At 42.0% G+C, this 18,818-nt stretch overlaps 1 protein-coding gene across 3 annotated transcripts in view; it reads left to right on the forward strand.

Moving 5' to 3' along the window:
• The window catches only part of DTNBP1 (dystrobrevin binding protein 1), a 155,575-nt gene extending 139,369 nt beyond the window's left edge, over window positions 1–16,206 (forward strand). For all 3 annotated transcript variants that reach the window (XM_033929593.1, XM_033929594.1, XM_033929592.1), the window contains 2 exons: window positions 10,941–11,084; window positions 15,532–16,206. In XM_033929593.1, coding sequence (XP_033785484.1) covers window positions 10,941–11,084; window positions 15,532–15,788 — 401 coding nt within the window. In that variant the 3' untranslated portion in view covers window positions 15,789–16,206. The remainder of the gene's footprint in view (window positions 1–10,940; window positions 11,085–15,531) is intronic.
• The last annotated feature ends 2,612 nt before the right edge of the window (window positions 16,207–18,818 follow it).

Genomic DNA, 18,818 nt, shown 5'->3' on the forward strand with positions numbered 1-18,818 from the left:
CATATCTCCCCTGAGCCTCCTTTTTTCCAGAGAGAAGAGCCCCAGCCTATCCAACCTCTCGGCGTATGGGCAGTGTTCCAGCCCTTTTACCAGTTTCGTTGCTCTCCTTTGGACTCTCTCAAGTACCGCCATGTCCTTCTTGAGGTGCGGCGACCAATACTGAACGCAGTATTCCAGATGTGGACGCACCATCGCTCGATACAATGGCATGATGACTTCCCGCGTCCTGGTTGTTATGCCCCTCTTTATGATGCCCAGCATCCTGTTGGCTTTTTTCGAGGCTGCTGCGCACTGTGCAGATGGCTTCAGTGATGCATCCACCAGCACACCCAAGTCTCTCTCAAGTCTGCTGTCTCCCAACAATGCCCCCCCCAATTTGTAGTTGAACAACGGGTTCTTTTTCCCTATATGCATGACCTTGCATTTTTCCACGTTAAAGCGCATTTGCCATTTGTTTGCCCAGTCTTCCAGCTTGTCCAGGTCCCTTTGCAGGTCCTCACACTCCTCCCTGGACCTAACTCTGCCACACAGTTTGGTATCGTCTGCAAATTTTATAACCTCACACTTTGCCTCCTTTTCCAGGTCATTGATAAATATGTTGAAGAGTAACGGCCCCAGCACCGATCCCTGTGGCACACTGCTTGTGACTCCCCGCCAGTCAGAATATTGGCCCTTCACTCCGACCCTCTGCAGTCTACCCGACAACCAGTGCTTGATCCATCTGTGCACATCCCCTCCCACCCCGTGGTTCCACAGCTTCCTAAGCAGCCTTTCATGTGGCACCTTGTCGAAAGCCTTTTGAAAATCGAGGTAAATGATGTCTATGGGTTCCCCATTGTCCACCCGACTGCTTATTCCCTCAAAGAAGTACAGAAGGTTCGTTAGGCACGACCTTCCCTTACAGAATCCTTGCTGGCTTGTTCTCAGTAGGCCATTCCTCTCGATGTGCTGAGCCAAAGGAAGTCCCTGATTGGCCTAGAGGTTATATAAACATAGAAAATTATGACAAATAAAGACCATATGGCCTATAAAATTTGCCCATCCATACCAACTACTAAGCTCTACAATATTTTCCTCTCTTAGAGATCATCCCATGCTTTCTTAAATTCAGATAAAATCTTCGCTGGCAGGTAATTCTACACATCTACCACTCTATGCATTAAAAAAAAAATCTTCAGATTTCTCCCGAGACTATCACTTTTCATTTTTATCCTATATCGTCTCATTTCAGAGTATCCTTTCAATTAAGAGGCTCACCTCTGTACCCCAGAAAGATTTAAATATCTCTTTCATATCTCCCCTCTCCCACCATTCTTCCAAATGATATATTTTAGATCTTTTAATCTGCTCCTTATGACAAAGACTACTGATCATTTTAGTAACCACCTTCTGGACTGACTCCATTTGATGTTTATATCTTTCTGAAGGCGCTGTCACCAGAATTGTACACAATACTCAAAATCTAAAGAGAGACTAAATGCAGAGACACAGTCAACTCCCTTTCCCTACTGACCATTCTTCTTTCTATGCATCCAAACATCCTTCTGGCTTTTGCAATAGTCTTTTATACCTTTTTGGTCACCTTAAGATCATCAGATACAATCATTTCCAAGTCCTACTCCTTTTATTTTGTTTATCTCCTCTATACTGACCTCTCCCTTGGGATTTTGCAGCCCAATGCATGCCCGTACATTTTAAATCTTAACTTCCAAATTTTAGACCATTCTTCAAGTTTCAATAGATTTTATTCACACTATCCAGGTGTCTACTCATCTCCATTCTGCCTGAATGTATCTTGTCTTTATCGCTGTGTTTATGCCTCTTCTATTTTTCTCCATATTTTTGCTCCTTCCCCTTCTCTCTGCTGGGGACATCAATCCCAATCCTGGTCCTCTAAATCAACTTTCACATTATTTGCCATGCAGGTCACACTATAACATCTTCAATAGTATTTCTGTTGTTCTTCTTCCCCCTTCTTCTCTGCCTTTCTCATGTACCCTGAGGAATGTCTGCTTTGTCTCCAGAAAGCTTTCCTATATACACAACCTCTTTATCTCTCGTACTCTCCATCTGCTTGCTCTAACAGATTTGGTTTTGTCCTGAAGATGCTGCTTTAGTTGTTGCTCTGTGTCATGGAGGTTACCTTTCTCTCCTGTACACTTCACCCAGTTGGCTGCAGAAGTGATGTTGGGCTGCTCCTCTCACCTTTTTTTTTTTTTTTTTGTAGATTTCAACTTTTTCTTCCACCTCAGTCTCTCTGCTTTTCTTCCTTTTGAGGTCAACTCAATTTGCTTGTTGCAAGTTTCCAGGTCTTGCTGCATCTTGTAACGTAGAAACTGATGTTTCAGCCATCATGCTGTGACTTTCTTCAGGGTATGCTCTGAAGTCTGCAGTGTGACTTTGTAAATAGTGGGTTCACTGACCTGATTGGGAATAGGGCAGTCCACCAATTTGAATTTTGCTGTTAAAGTCCAAAAGAGGTAAAGGAGAGCTGACAAATGCCATGACACCAATAACGTTTCTCAACCTTCATTCCTACCAGAACACCTGGCCTTGGTCACACATGTAGAACACAGATAAACCCTAAGCAAATAGAGGACCACAAACTAAGAGGTCCTTTTATCAAGCTGTGCTAGCGGGGTTAGCGTGGGACATTTCATCGCACGTTAACCCCTGCGGCCAGCTAAAAAACTAACGCCCGCTCAATGCAGGTGTTAGTGGCTAGCGCGGCAGGCGGTTTAATGCGCGGTATTATGGGCGTTAAACCCCTACCGCAGCTTGATAAAAGGACCCCTAAAAGTCCTAATATACAGAACAAAACCCTAAGATGCCAGACTGCATGCAATACACCACCAGAGAAATAGAAAGAAATGCATTTCTTCCTGAATAGTGCAAAATATAGACAGCAGATGTAAATTCTCAAAACTGACATATTTCAGTCACTAAATTGAAAATAAAATAATTTTTCCTACTTTTGTTGTCTGGCGATTTAATTTTTCTAATCATCTTTTCCCAGTCTCTGGTTGCGCTTCCTTCTATTTGTGCTCTTAACTCTGTTTCCAGGGCCTTCTTATCCATTTGATGTTTTTCTCGCTTTTGCTTTATGCCCTACATCCATCTTTGGCCGACAGAAGATTAAGCTAAGTTTGTGTACTTTATATTTCTTTTTTTTTTAATAATTCTTTATTCATTTTCAAATTGAACAACAAGTGCACAAAAAAAATATAATACAACAATTATTTCACATTAGCACTTTGATATCTATCACATGAAAATCTAGTGATACAATAACCCCCCCCCAACCTCCCATCCTTCATCATATTTTCAATATAAATATACACATACTATAAATCATATAACAAATTTTATACTATTGTACCCAGCTCCCTCCCCCTTTAGTGTGCCAAAAGAAGAAAAAGAAAAGAAGAAGAGAAGACGTGATGACTATTCACTACAATATTTTGCCAATGGCCCCCATATTTTTATAAATTTAGTATATGTCCCTCTTTGTACTGCTATTCCTCTTTCCATTTTAAATATATGGCATAATGAATTCCACCAAAATGTATAACTAAGGTTTCTGTGATTTTTCCAATTATTGGTTATGTGTTGGATGGCAACCCCTGTCATACTAATAAAAGCTTGTTGTTTTCTGATGATATTTGACTCTTTTTCCTCATCATCATGCCAAATAACACTGTATCGTAAGAGATTGCCACATGATTCTCCAATAATGCATTTACTTGAGACCAGATTGAATTCCAAAATATCTTAATATAGGGACAATAATAAAGTAGATGATCTAGTGTCCCAGGTTCCAAATTACAGTGCCAGTATCTATTGGACTTAGAACTGTCTAATTTTTGTAAACGAACAGGGGTCCAAAACACTCTATGTAATAAAAATAACCAAGTTTGTCTCATAGATGCTGACACTGTACATCTCATTCTCCAAGACCAAATTCGTGGCCATTGAGATGCAGAAATTTGGAGCTTAATCTCAATGCTCCAAATGTCTCTCAGACCATTCTTTGGTTTTTTATTCTAGTATCCAGATAATAATTTATACCACAGTGCGGCTTGATGTCCTAGGAAGTCTGCTTGGAAGCATAAGAACTCCAGACCATACTGACTGTTCAAAGTCTTCCATTCAGGGATCCCTACCTAAATAATAATAATAATAATAACTTTATTTTTGTATACCGCAATACCACAAAACAGTTCAGAGCGGTTTACAGGTTAAGAGACTGTACATTTACAGCGAAGTTACAGTATATCAGAAAACAGTTCAGATCAAATTATGCAATGCAGGTGCAGAGAATAATTAACAATTATATGGTATAAACCAGTGAACAATTACAAAATAATCCAATAATTGTTGCATGGGGGGTGCAACCGGGGAGGGGAAGGGTAGGGAGGGAGGCGAGGTTGGGATTATTAGTTTGGTAGGGGGCGGGGGTTAGAGGAATTTATCAAAGAGGTATGTTTTGAGAGATTTCCTGAAGGATTGATAAGTTGGGGCAAGAGAGATGAGAGTGGACAAGCAGTCATTCCATTTGCCAGCTTGGAAAGAGAGGGTCTTGTCGAAGAATCTTTTGTAGATGCATCCTTTTGGGGAGGGGTAGGCAAACAGGTGGGTATTGCGTGTACGGTTAGAGCCTGAGAAGGCGAAGTGGCGTGACAGATATATCGGGGCTGAGCCAGTTAGGGTTTTGAAGCAGAGGCAGGCGAATTTGAAGATGATCCTTGCTTCGAACGGTAGCCAGTGAAGTTTTCTATAGAAAGGGCTGATATGGTCTGACTTTTTGAGCCCGTAGATGAGGCGGACAGCGGTGTTTTGGATAAGTCGTAGTCGTTTAATGGTTTTCTTGTAGGAGCCCAGATATATGATGTTGCAGTAATCCAGGGAGTTTAGGATTAGGGATTGGACCAGCAAACTGAAGGTGAGGAAATCAAAGTAATGTTTGATGGAACGGAGAATCCAAAGGGTGGAAAAGCATTTTTTGACCTGGGTATTAGTGTGATCTTCTAAAGTGAGGCATCGGTCCAAGATGACTCCGAGGATTTTTATAGTGGAGTTGATTGGATACGTTAAACCATTAAGTTGCAGGGTGATGGACGATAGTTTGTGGTTGGGACTTGCAAGGAAGAACTTAGTTTTTTCTGGGTTAAGTTTCAGTTTGAAGCGTGTGGTCCAGTTTTCTACCATGGTGAGGACAGTTGAGATGTATTGTTCTGTCTCATGTGACAGTGAGGTGATGGGTATGATGATTGTAATGTCATCTGTGTAAATATAGGATTTCAGGTTACGGTTCAATAACATGTGTCCCAGTGATGCCATGTAGATATTGAATAGTGACGGAGATAGGGGGGAGCCTTGGGGGACTCCGCAGGGGTTGCTCCATGTATGGGAGAAGGTTCCGTCATTATGGACTTGGTAGGTTCGGTTTTTTAGGAAGCCTGTGAGCCAGGTTAGTACTTGTCCAGAAATGCCAATGGAGTTGAGGCAACTAATCAGAATGTCATGGTCTACTAGGTCGAAGGCACTGCTGAGGTCAAACTGGAGTAACAGTGCGCTGTTTCCCAGTGAGAATAGTTGGAGGAGGTGATTGGTTATTGAGGCTAGAATGGTTTCCGTACTGTAATTAGTGCGGAATCCAGACTGGGAGTCGTGCAGGATGTTAAATTTCTCTAGGTATGACGTGAGATTGTAATTGACAAGTCCTTCCATGATTTTTAGGAAGAGAGGAATATTGGTGATGGGTCTGTAGTTGGAGGTTACAGAGGCAGATTCTTTGGGGTTTTTGATTATTGGAGATACGAGGATGTGTCCAAGTTCCAGTGGGAAGTGGCCGGTTGACATGCACAATGGCCTGCTTTATAATGTACTTTATATTTCTGAAGGAAAAATGAATACTAAAACTTTATAAATATTTAAAAATATAACTTAAATGATTTAAATAATAATAATTTGAGCAAATAGATGACTCGAGGTTCGGTGAAGATCTGCTGCACATTACTCTATGCACCACGGAAGTGGTGGTGTGGAGGGAGTGCAAAATACTGAGATCCAAGAGTAACGAAGTGTATAGTGAGTCTTTGAATGACAAAACAAGAAATAAAGAGGAACTGGAGAAAAAATACAAAAACAAAAAACCAATAACCTCCAATTAAAGCGCTGAATCAGATGCTCAAAACTTCACCAATTTATGTCTTACTAGTGTTTAAGCCCGTTAGATTAACGGGTGCTAGAATACATGTGTAGACTTAGGCATTTCTTTCTTTCTGTATGTCTGTCTGTCCTTCTCTCTCCTTACCCCTTTTCTTTCTGTCTCTCTCCCTGTCTGTATTTCTTTCTTTCTGTCTCTCTCTCTCTCTCCTTGGCCGCTGTCTGTCTGGCTATATTTCTTTCTTTCTGTCTCTCTTTCCTTGGCCGCTGTCTGTCTGTCTGTATTTCTTTCTTTCTGTCTCTCTCTCTCTCCTTGACCACTGTCTGTCTGCCTTGTTTTTTCTTTCTGTCTCTCTCCTTGGATGCTATCTGTCTGTCTGTCTTTTTTTTCTTTCTCTCTCTCTCCTTAGCCGCTGTCTGTCTTTCTTCTGTCCGTCTGTCTGTCTGTCTTTATTTCTCTCTCTCTCTCCCTGGCCCCTTGTCTTTCTGTGTGTCTGTTTGTCTCTCTCGCTGCACCCTGCCTGTCTGTTTCTCGTGCGCTGAGACGTTCCAGCTCCTGCCCCCTACTCCCATCTACCTTGTAAAAATGAAGCAGCTCTGGCAGGATCCGACGCACAGAAACCACCGCACTGCCGCAGGCTGTATAGATAGGGAAACCGCCGCAGGCTCCAGCTGGAGGAAGCTTGACGAAATCGCTGCATGCACCCGAAACCGCCACACAAACCAAGCCGCCACAGGCTCCACTGCCGCATGCATCGCACGCTGTACTGAGCCGCACGCTGTATTGTGCATGTCTGACACGGAGGCACAAATCACAGAGGCAAGAATCACGCCATTTGAAGTGCATATGCGCGCTTAGGGTTTTATTATAGCAGATGAATTCAGGTCATTTCAGTGAGTATACACTTGCTGAGGAAGTTGCCTCAGAAGCTGCAGGGCAATCACTGCTCTGGAGCTATGAAGTGGAGCTTAAATAGCTCATTAGCTCCCCTCCAACATTCTATCATAGGCAACCCTGTTGAAGTGGTTTGGACTGTAGTGTAATAATTCAAAAAAGTGCAGGCATCACTTATCTTTGTTTAACGGCATACAGATGATGCACTGAGGCGTGGCCTAAGGCTGGTATTGCGAAGCGGCCCAGCAGAGAAGCAGGAGGACTTTGCGCTTCCTCCTGCTCCCGAAGATATCACGGAGGCCTAAGGAGTAGGAGGGACCGGGCACCCCTCATGCTTCCAATGATTTAACAAGGTACGGGGAGGGGGGTCGGTCTGGCCGGCCGGCCAGGTCTGGCCCGACCAGGGGGTGGGGCCATCGGGGTGCGGTGGGCTGGTGGGGGAAATAGAGATGGCAGGAGGGAGTGGGAACCCTTCTGCCATAAATTTAAAAGCAGGGAGGGAGAGGGGAAGGGGCAAAATATCTGTCCGATTTTAAAAAAAATTTAAAAAGCAGGCAGAAGCCCTGACAGCAGTGACAGGAGGCTGCTTCTCCTGTCACTACTGTCAGGACTCTAGCGATCCGTGCAGTCAATTGAGGGCGTTCCTCCGATCGCCACCATTTGCATGCCTCCAATCACACACGGATCGCACACGGATTAGAGGGTTAGTGAATCTAGCCCCAAGTCATAGCTGTCATATGATCGGCTTACTCAGAACAGATTTAAAGGGATAATTACATCAGACTTTTTAGCTGTGTTAGGCAATACATGAATATTAAAGAAACACTAATGAAAAGATGTTAATAGAAATATATCCAATCGATGGAGGCATTTAAGCCATGAGGTTGTACTGATTTAAGTTGGAAAATCCAACGTTGTTCCTGCCGCAGGAGCCTTAGCTTCCTGTTCCCACCACGTTGATTTGCTGTTATATGAACTAAGACAAAGCATTTCAGATCTTCAAAACCATGATTATATTGGATACAGTATTGCACCTTAGGGACATTTAAAATACCCCTAGCAATGGCACCCCGATGCTCATTAACCCTTAAATGAAATTGTCTTGATGTCTGTCCAATATATAGCTTACCACATGCACAAATAAAACAAAGTCCGTGGTACAAGTGGTTTTGTATTTTAGGACATATTTTCTCTTGTCAATAGGATTCACGAAATCATTAAGGGAAAGAGTTATGTCGCATATTCTACAATGACCACAAGCAGAATGTCCACCATCTGTTTCTTCTGTTACTGAAGGACTAAGAACTGCTGGACATAAAATTTTTTTGAAGTTTTGATTTTGCTTATGCGCTATTTGCAGTCGTGTGTCTTGAAATGCTGGAAGTAAAGTTACTATATGCCAATATTTTCTCAGGATTCTGGAAACTTTGTCTGTGCTGCCCCCTAATGTAAAGTACATGTAATAGTGGAATCTTGATCTTTGATGTCATTTGTTTGATTAGATGATTTCAATAGATCTCTATTGGCGTACAGTGCCCTTTTATAAGCCCTACGAACAACGGGGTTGTCTATGATAGAATGTTGGAGGGGAACTAATGAGCTATTTAAGCTCCCCTTCATAGTAACATAGTAGATGATGACATATAAAGACCTGAATGGTCCATCTAGTCTGCCCAACCTGATTCAATCTAAAAATTTGTTGTTTTTTTGTCTTCTTCGTCGTCTTATCTATTTCTGGACAAGAATCCAAAGCTCTGCCTGTACTGTTCTTAGGTTCCAACTACTTGAAGTCTCTGTGAAAGCTCACTCCAGCCCATCTACACCATCCCAGCCATTGAAGCCCTCCCCAGCCCTCCCCAGCCCATCCTCCACCAAACGGCCACCATATACAGACACAGACCATATAAGTCTGCGCAGTACTGGCCTTAGTTCTTCAATATTTACTATTATTTTTTGATTCTAGATTCTCTGTGTTCATCCCATGCTTTTTTGAACTCCGTCAGTGTTTTCATCTCCATCACCTCTCTCGGGAGCACATTCCAGGCATCCACCACCCTCCCTATCTCGTTAGCTTATAACCTTGGGGGCATCTTTGAGTCCTTTCTGTCTTTATCTATATCCAGCTAAAACCTGTTGTTTTTCTCTATTTCATCATCAAAATGTGTTCCTTCCTTTATGAAAACACAACCAGAACCCTTATCCACATTCTTATCACCTTACCCTTAGATTATTGCAGCTTCCTTCACATGTCTCTCACTAAGCCATCTCTCTCCCGTTTAGTCAATTCAGAATTCTGCTGCATGAATTATCTTCCACTAGTGTTGCTACGCTCATATAACCCCTCTCTTTAAGTCATTTCATTGGCTCCCTATCCATTTCCACATACAGTCCAAGCTCCTCTTAGTGACTTTCACATTCACTTATTCTGCATCTCCTCAGTATCTCACTTTTCTTATTTCTCCCTACACCCTTCCCTGGGAACTCCCTATATCAGGTAAGTGTTTCATCTCTACCCTTCTCCACTGCCAACTCCAGATTTCATTTCTTTTGTCTTGCTGCACTGTATGCCTGGAATAGATTTCCTGAGTTTGTACTTCAAAGTTCATCTCTAGCCATTAAAAGCCCACCCTTTGGGGGCTGCTTTTAACTTAAACTCCTAACTCCTATTGATCTGTTCAATGCCTGTGTCTGTTTAAACATTCCCACAATAAACAATTCCATAATCCCTTATTTGTCCCTCTTGTATGTCTTGAATAGATTGTAAGCTCTGTCAAGCAGGGACTTTCCCATATGTGTTTAGTGTACGCCACTGCACATGTCTAGTAGCACTATAGAAACATAAGAACAGCTTTACTGGGTCAGACCAATGGTCCATAAAGCCCAGTAGCCCGTTCCCACGGTGGCCAATCCAGGTCACCAGTACCTGGCCAAAACCCAAAGAGTATAAAGGCAATTTACAAGATCAGAGGCCCATGCAGCATCATTCCAGGTCCACATCCTGGATAGAAATGTTGTAATCATTTATGCTGCAATCCTCCTACCTACCACATAAGTGCTTTATCCACAAGTGCTTGACAAAAAAAATGTTTATGTATATAATATCAAACCCTGTCATTTAAATCATTCAATGTGCATAACTAGGGTGAACTAGGCCAAAACCACCATACTATCATTTAAAACCTGTTTAAAGAAAAAGGCAAAACTTATCTAGGTGGAACTAGCCACCACCAGTGCTGGTATTGTTCAATTCTACTTCCAACACCCATTGGTAAGAGTGTTTCAATCTTGATCAGATCTTCTTCGGGGGATGAATCAAGAAAGTTGCCTCTCCTTGTAATGATATATAGATCATAAGAAGTCCTATGATCTGATCATTCAGCACAGTATGATATGCTCACCTTGAATCCCACTCATACAATTTTTCTAAATGGAAACGCTTACAAAATTGATATAATATGACATTTTGACGAGGATTTGTTGGAATGAGTTTGGAAAGGTATTTCTGCAGTAGCTATTAGTAGTACATTAAAGGATTTTTAAAAATTTTGATACACAAAGTTTTGTATGAACTTCGTATTACCCCCCTTTTTTCTCCTTTATATAGCTTTACATCAGGTAAGATGGAATTTTAGGTCTGATTTCTCTTTTTAAATTTCTTACAAAACCCAAGGAGTAGCAACATTCCATGCTACTGAAACAGGGCAAGCAGTAGTAGTAGTAGTAAAAGCTTTCGCAGTTCTGTGTTCCAATCACAGCAATTTACTGCAAGCACAAACATATTTTATGCAAAAATAAATTTAGCTCTGCATTCCTGTGCTGTCTTAAAAAGAAATTTCAGTTATTTATAAAACTTAACAATGTCATTTTCTCTTTCAAGAGCCCATAGGGAGCATGTCTTCAATGGAGGTGAATGTAGACATGTTGGAGCAGATGGACCTGATGGACATGACTGATCAGGAGGCACTTGATGTCTTCTTAAATTCAGGAGGAGAGAATAATAGTGTGCTGTCTCCTGTCATAGGTATGATATGGAAATATTATTCAACACTATGAAAGGATAACAAACAATTCACAAAGTAACTAATAAAAACTACGTTACGTTTTGGTCACTGAAAGACACTCCACCAGAAACTTTGCAGGTTAAAAAAACAGGGAGGAGAAAAAAGCCTCAAACTAATGTAGCAGCATTGTCGTATATACAACTGATAGCTGCTTTCATTGGCATAAAAAAACCTCCCCCTTAAACCAAGCAAAATTTCAGAAATGAAAGCAAGTCATTCAGGTGCACACAAAAGGACTTATCTTAAGATATGGGATTCAGAATGGGCATCAGTCCTCTGACAGCACATCTCATCCGTGGCTAATGTCCCAAACAACCTCCTTGTTTTGCCAAAAACATTGGTTGCTTCAGGGGATAATCCAAGTCCTCTCATCATGCACAAACACCTTCCAAATGGCAGCGAGGAACAGAAAGATGACGATCTTTGCCAGCTCTAATACCTCTTCCATTTCCAATCCATTATCTTGCAAAGCTTGTTATATCTCAGGCTTCTGTTTTCTTGGAATTTAAATTTGGCAAACTGTGGAACCTGATAGGAGCTTTGAGTTGCAGATGTTAATGTTGTTGCCCTGCAACTGATGCTGTTGTATAAGTGTGTACAGTGGTGTCTGCAGTGTTTACACAGGTAGCATAACCAGAAGGCAGTTTCTGTATGGGCCTAGGGGTAGCATGGATAGATACATTCATTTCCTCGATACTCCAGCTTTCCAGCTGCATATACTTAGTTCTCATGCTGGCTGGGAGCATGGCTGCCAGCTGCCACAGCTTTCAGAAGGCCCAGAGCTTAAAAACATAAGAATAGCCTTATTGGGTCAGACCAACGGTCCATCAAGCCCAGTAGCCCATTCTCACGGTGGCCAATCCAGGTCACTAGTACCTGGCTAGAAGGTTCTGTGGAGAATGTCTTCAACTGGCAGGACTTCAGGATCTCCACCAGCTATAAAGATGATGTGCGCTGCAAGGGTGGACTTGAGCTCAAAGTGAGTGTACTCTTGTCTAGCTACGCCTAGCCACAGGTCAGCGTAGCCATCTCGCTCCCTTCCAATCCGTCCAGAATTCATCGTCTCAACTTATATTCACTTGAAATGCACACTCACTATTATAGCCTCAGTCTCACAACGCACACACTCAGCTATAGTGCAACTTTTATCACCACTTTTCCTCTAATTTCTGTTTTATTTTGTCTCTCTTATTTATTCGCCATATAAAAAACAAATGTAAACAATGAAAAAAGCAGTACACACCACCAAGGTAAATAGATAAGAAGGTAAGTATCTCAGTAGGCAACTTGACAAAAATACATTTTAGTTTAGATGAATGGTTCTCAAACTTTGTTCATCTGTGAATTTTAGTGTTTGGTGTGTCACATACATGAACATTGTCTGTTGTGATACACATGACAGATAATGTTCATGTATGTGACACACCAAATACTAAAATTCACAGCTGAACAAAGAATATCTAAATATTTCATTGTTTAACTCTCTGAGCATATTACTAAAACCTTTATGCAAGCCCTCATCACCTCATGCTTAGACTACTGCAACTCTCTACTCTCAGGCCTTCTGCTTAACCATCTCACTCCTCTCCAATCTGTCCAGAATTCAGCTGCAGACTCATATTTCATGAGAGTCGCTATACTTGCATTACCCCTCTTCTAAAATCACTTCATTGGCTTCCCATCCGTTTCTCAAGAGATCAGACTCCACAGGTGACTCTTGAGGGGAGGAATGCTGGCCTAGTGTCTAACCCTCAGTAAGCTGGTTCTAAGAGAGAGGTTGTGAACTACTGTCTGGGAAAGGTAAACTTGGGTTTCAGTAGGTAATATCATTGTACAGTGGTACCTCGGTTTACGAGTGCACCGGTTTGCGAGTGTTTTGCAAGACGAGCAAAACATTCACAAAATCGGCGCCTCGGAAACCGAGCGTGCCTTGATTTACGAGCGAGCCCCCCCCCCCCCCGCGATCTCCGAGAATCTCGGAGAGAGCATGAACTCGCAGGCCTTGAGCATGCGCAGATGCTCAAGGCCCAGCAAAGAAGAGGAGGCCGATCTTCAGGCACCTGCACCAACGCACAGGATATGCCGGTGCCGGTGCCGAGGCCGAGGCCGAGATGAAAGTAAGAAGCGGGTTCGGGTGGGTCTGGGGGACTTCAGATCGCGGGGGGTGGGGGGGAGGGTGCCGGATTGTGGGGGGGGCCTTCTGGGGGAGCAATACCGGTTCTCAGAGGGGGTGGGATAGAGCAGCACCACTGGCCTCAGGGGGTGGGAACGTATCAAAGCGAGTTTCCATTATTTCCTATGGGGAAACTCGCTTTGATATACAATTATTTTGGTTTACGAGCATGCTTCTGGAACGAATTATGCTCGTAAACCAAGGTACCACTGTAGTTCTCTTTTTTTTTTTTTAGCTCAGCAAAATCAGTTTAGGCAATAGTGTAGCCTTTAGAGTCTCTGTTAGGGTTTAATACAAAACAGTGGTTTAGCCTAGACTAGTGCTTTAGGTTGTATTTCAAGGCATAATATCAGATTAGGGCACAAATAACTGTTGAGGAAAGGCTCTGCTGTTAATTTACTTCCCTCTCACCCACCCCAAGGCAGAGCTTTTTGATTTATAGGCTCTTCAGCCAAACAGGAACAGGCATTACTTTGGTTGGATTTGTCTGCCCTTTTTTTATTCTTCCAGGTGTAAGTACTTCTGCACCACAGTGTGGCTGGGAAACATCGTATCACCAAAGCTGCTGCTCAGGTTACAACTTCTGTCTCTGTGCAGACAAAAAATGCAGGCAGAGGGAGTGGTACCATGTGCAACCTGTGTTCAGCATGAATCTCTCATGAAGGTAGTAAAGGAACTGAGAGAGGAGGTGGCAAGACTGAGAAGCATTTGTGAGAATGAGAGGTACATCGATGACATGGTTCATGAGACGTCATAGATTTCCAGTAGTGGGGAAGAAGAGGTTATGCTGAGGGAAGGCTGGACTCAGATTACAGAACACTGCAAGATTGGTACTGTGACTCCCCCAGCCCATGAACTGAAGAACCAGTATGCTTTCCTGGAAGTGGAGATGAATGCATCCCAAGGAGAGGAAGAACCAAAGCTTGAAATCCCAAAAATTAGTGGATCCATGACCACTAAAAGGCTTAAGGTAGTAGTTGGTGATTCCCTTCTGAGGGGTACAGAAGCATCCATCTGCAGATGAGACATGATATCACTAGATATATGCTGTCTGCCTGGTACCAAAATACAAGATGTTACAGAGAGCTTGCCGAGACTCATCAAGCTTGATGACTATTATCCAATACTGCTCGTATACGTTGGCACTAAAGATACTGCCAGGTACCCCTGAGAAAGTATCAAAAGCGACTTTGTGGCTCTGGGAGAGAAGGTAAAGCAGACAGGTACGCAGGTAGTATTCTCGTCCATCCTCCCTAGCTCGAATTCTGGAGACGAATGCGTGGCTACGTGTCGTCGAGTGCATTTTGGCTACCTGGACCATGAAGAAACACCTGGTGAAGCTTGAAGAATTGTCTGAAATTTGGCAGCTAAAATTTAATGCTAAGAAATGCAAGGTCATGCATTTGGGCTGCAAAAAGCCAAGGTTGCTATATGTACTTTCAACTCCTAACTCCTCTCACCTCACCCATCCTTAACCCTATGTCATGTCTGTCTGTCCAAGTTAGATTGTTACCAGATGCTAGGATCCATTTTGGGGGTCAGCGCCCAAGAGAAAGATCTGGATATCATTGTAGACAATATGCTGAAACCTTCTGCCCAATGTGTGGTGGTGGCCAAAAGAGCAAACAAGATGCTAACAAGAAAAGGACTAGTAAACAAGACTTAAGAATGTCATAATGCCTCTGTATCACTCCATGGTATGACCTCACCTTGAATACTGCATTCAATTCTGATCACCTTATCTCAAAAATGATGTAGTGGAATTAGAACATGATAAAGGGGATGGAAATCCTTTCATATGAGGAAAGACTAAAAAGGTTAGGGCTCTTCAGCTTGGAAAAGAGATGGCTGAGGGGACTGAAGTCTACAAAATCCTGAGTGGTGTAGAATGGATACAAGTGAATCAATTTTTTTACTCATCAAAAATTACAAAGACTAGGGGACACTCGCTGAAGTTACAGAGAAATACTTTTAAAAACAATAGTAGGAAATATATTTTCACTCCGGAATAGTTAAGCTTTTAGCTCAGTTGAGAAAAATTGTGCTAGAAAGAAAAAATTAATACTTGAAATTTTGTTTTAAAAGGTAACATTTGTAAAACTTAGCAGTGAGTACTCCCGAATAGAGTACGAATCCAAGCCTATATGCTGAATATTTGAATGCTCAATGCTGCTATTCAGAAATGATAGATTCTTAATGCTGGCCTTGTCTTGTTTCTTCTTCCTGCCCTAAAGGATCAGGCTTCGAATCTTGCCAAAATGAAATAAGTCTTCAAGTCCCAAGCCAGTCAGAGTTGCGTCAGAAACTTTCATCTCTATCATCTAACCTCTCTGACTCTGCCTGTCAAGAGGCCACTGAGGAAGGAGATGACACCCCCGTTATACAGTCTGATGAAGAAGATGTCCAAGTGGACACAGCAATTGCTGCTGTTACTACAGATACAAAGGCAAATTCTGACATTAGTGATGAAAGTGACTCTCAAACTATGTGACTGCTAATTGCTAACAGGGGCCCTTGGGCATGGACCTGCCTTCTCTGGTAGCTGGAGTTTTGTGTGAATGGTGGGCTTGTCTTTGAATTCATCAGCTAATGTACTAAGAAAATCATATACTTTTTGATCCTGATGTGAACTTTTTTAAAAACAAAATTCCCAGATGTCAGTGTAATTTGATTTAAAAATGCTTACTGCATTCTTTAAATTTCTTTGATTTACAATAAATTTTTCTTTCTCTTTTTGAACAGCAAATAGTTTTTTTTTAAATGATTTTATTGCTTTCCTTAATGGATTGATTTTTTTTTCTAGTAATTATTTTTAACATGTTGTAACTTGCTAGGTCAAATATGAATGCATAAAGAGGTCATTGTTCAGTGGCATGGCTATCGTAACTTTAAATAAATAATATGTTTAATGAACATGCTTCAAACCTGGTCATGGATCTGGCTAATCTTAACATTGTGGCAGGGTACAAGAATTCCACATGCTTCTAAAACTTTGTTCATGAGGTCATTCACATACAGTTAACCACTGAGTGCACTAAGGCAGCTCAGCAGCATGATCTGGGTGTAATTTCCTCAGAGGTTAAATATATTCCAGTCTGGGCACAAGATAAGCTAGATTTTGGGAGAATGCATGCTTAAATTCTGTTTGAGCAGGGGTCTCAAAGTCCCTCCTTGAGGGCCGCAATCCAGTCAGGTTTTCAGGATTTCCCCAATGAACATGCATATCTATGTGCATGCACTGCTTTCAATGCATATTCATTGGGGAAATCCTGAAAACCCGACTGGATTGTGGCCCTCAAGGAGGGACTTTGAGATCCCTGTGTTAGAGGGAGAGGATCATTCACCACAAAAACAATACCCAGTACCTCATCAAGCATCAAGAACCAGTAACTAAGGCTTTAGAGAAGAGGGGCCTGATTAGACTTATCTCTTCAACATGCAACTCGCCATCCTGGCCAGTTGTCAAACCAGAGGGCTCCTTCAGGCTCACTATCGACTTTTGAACCCTAAATCAGGTTTCAAAGATTGTAGCACCGGTGGTAGTCTCATACCCTGAAAGGATCTCTAAATTGAACCCAAATGTAAATTTACAGTACCTAATGGCTTTTGGAGTTTGCCCCTGTCCTCTGAATGCCAATATAAGATAGCTTTTCAGTGGCTGAATAAACAGTATGCATGGACTGTACTGTCCCAGGGCTACAAAGCTGTACCAGCTATTTTTCATAAATATATGCATGATAGCTTGGCAGGTGTATCCTGCAGAAAAAAATATGATACAATATGTTGACATTTTAATTCAGCTTGAGAATAAGTCTGCACACCTAACAGCTCTCTTAGAGGCTGGTCTCAAGGTTAACCCTGCCATAGCTCAGCTGTGTCATTAGCCAGGATGATAAGTCTAGATTCTCAGAGAATAGAGCTGATACAGAACTTATCACTTCCTACAGAAATCACTCCAATCATTTCTAGGGTTCTACCGTGAAATTATGCACAACTATGCTGAGGTAGCAGCCGCACTGTATTTCCTGCTGAAAATTAAAGATTATATTTGGGAGGAGGAACATACAGATGCTATAACTAAGCTAAAGCTCATTTTAACTTCAGCTTCTCTCTTTGCCAAACCAGATCACACACAAAACTTTTACCTTTATCCTGTTGTTGGGGAGCATTAACACAGCGCTTAGATGGAGTTGATTGTCCAATTGCTTTCTGTTCCAGAGTTCTCACTTCTCCTGAACTAAAAATGGGTCTCTGTGAAAAGCATACACTGGCTGCATATGCTGCCATGCAGAAGTTTACATGCATTATTGGTGATCAAACCACATACATGTGGAGTCACCATACCCCACTTAAATTCATTGTGGAGGGTAAGTTAGCATGCAGCAAGATTAGGACTGAAAGAACAGCCCAGTGGCCCCTGATGTTGCAGGCACAGAATGTGAAGTTTGAATTGCTAAAACAAGAATCCTACTGGAGGGGCAACCTCATGCGTGTCAGTCCTCCCCTAGTGCCCCTAATAACATGATCTTTAAAGAATTAGTACTGGACAAATATCACCTTTTCATCCCCCATATTGATGGCAGTAGCCATTGTGAGGGAGGCAGGCCACTAGCAGGTTTTGCAATTGTACAACTAGACTCGGCTAACCAAATGATTTTGCAGAGACAGTATTCCTGTGGTTTCGATTCAGCACAGTATTGTGATCTGGCAACCACCCAGAAATACAGATCATTTTAGATTCTGATCATGTCTTTAGAAATGCCATTGCATTGCTGCCTTAGTGGTTAGCTATTACCTTTAAATCCACAGATGGTTCCACTGTAAAACATTCAACACTATAAGATATGGCACAAGAATTAAGTGAGAAGTTTCAGAGAGTATACTTAATTAAAGTGAAGGATCACAGAATGAAAGGCCCTTTAGTAAAGGAAACATACTAGCTATATGGCCCGCCACATCTCAACACACTTCTGATGGGTTTACCTCACAACATATTAATTACACCTCCCCCTAAAATGTCCAATGTAATTGTAGATATATGCTTATTTCACCCATTATAGAACAAAACACTGTGACATTAGCATGCGAATATAGGTTGGGAAGAATATTTCCCAGGTTATGACCTGTGATGACGTATAGATCAAGCTTATTACTATCTTAAAGGAAATTCTGATCACGGTTAAGTTAGGCCACTGATCACTATCTGTTGTCCAGATGGCTAGTACTAAATTATCTGAATTTGCTATAGCTCTTCTTGATTGTTGAATAGTTAAGTGTTCCAATCTGTTCACCACAAAGATGATATATCTGTACTTTGATCCCATGGTCAGGACAACACTCTGTTAATTACCCTGTCATTAACAGTGGTGTGCAGTTTGAATATATTACTGTATCCTTTGGACCACCTCACTTGGTCAGCCAATGGATGATAAATGGAGTTCATTCAAGCCGATGGACCCCTCTCTGTGCGAGCAAACACCATGTCATTGTAAGTGTGAATCTCATCAATTTAAAGAGACTG

Source organism: Geotrypetes seraphini, chromosome 2 (genome assembly GCF_902459505.1).
Source record: "Geotrypetes seraphini chromosome 2, aGeoSer1.1, whole genome shotgun sequence".
In the NCBI taxonomy this organism is placed as follows: Eukaryota; Metazoa; Chordata; class Amphibia; order Gymnophiona; family Dermophiidae; genus Geotrypetes; species Geotrypetes seraphini.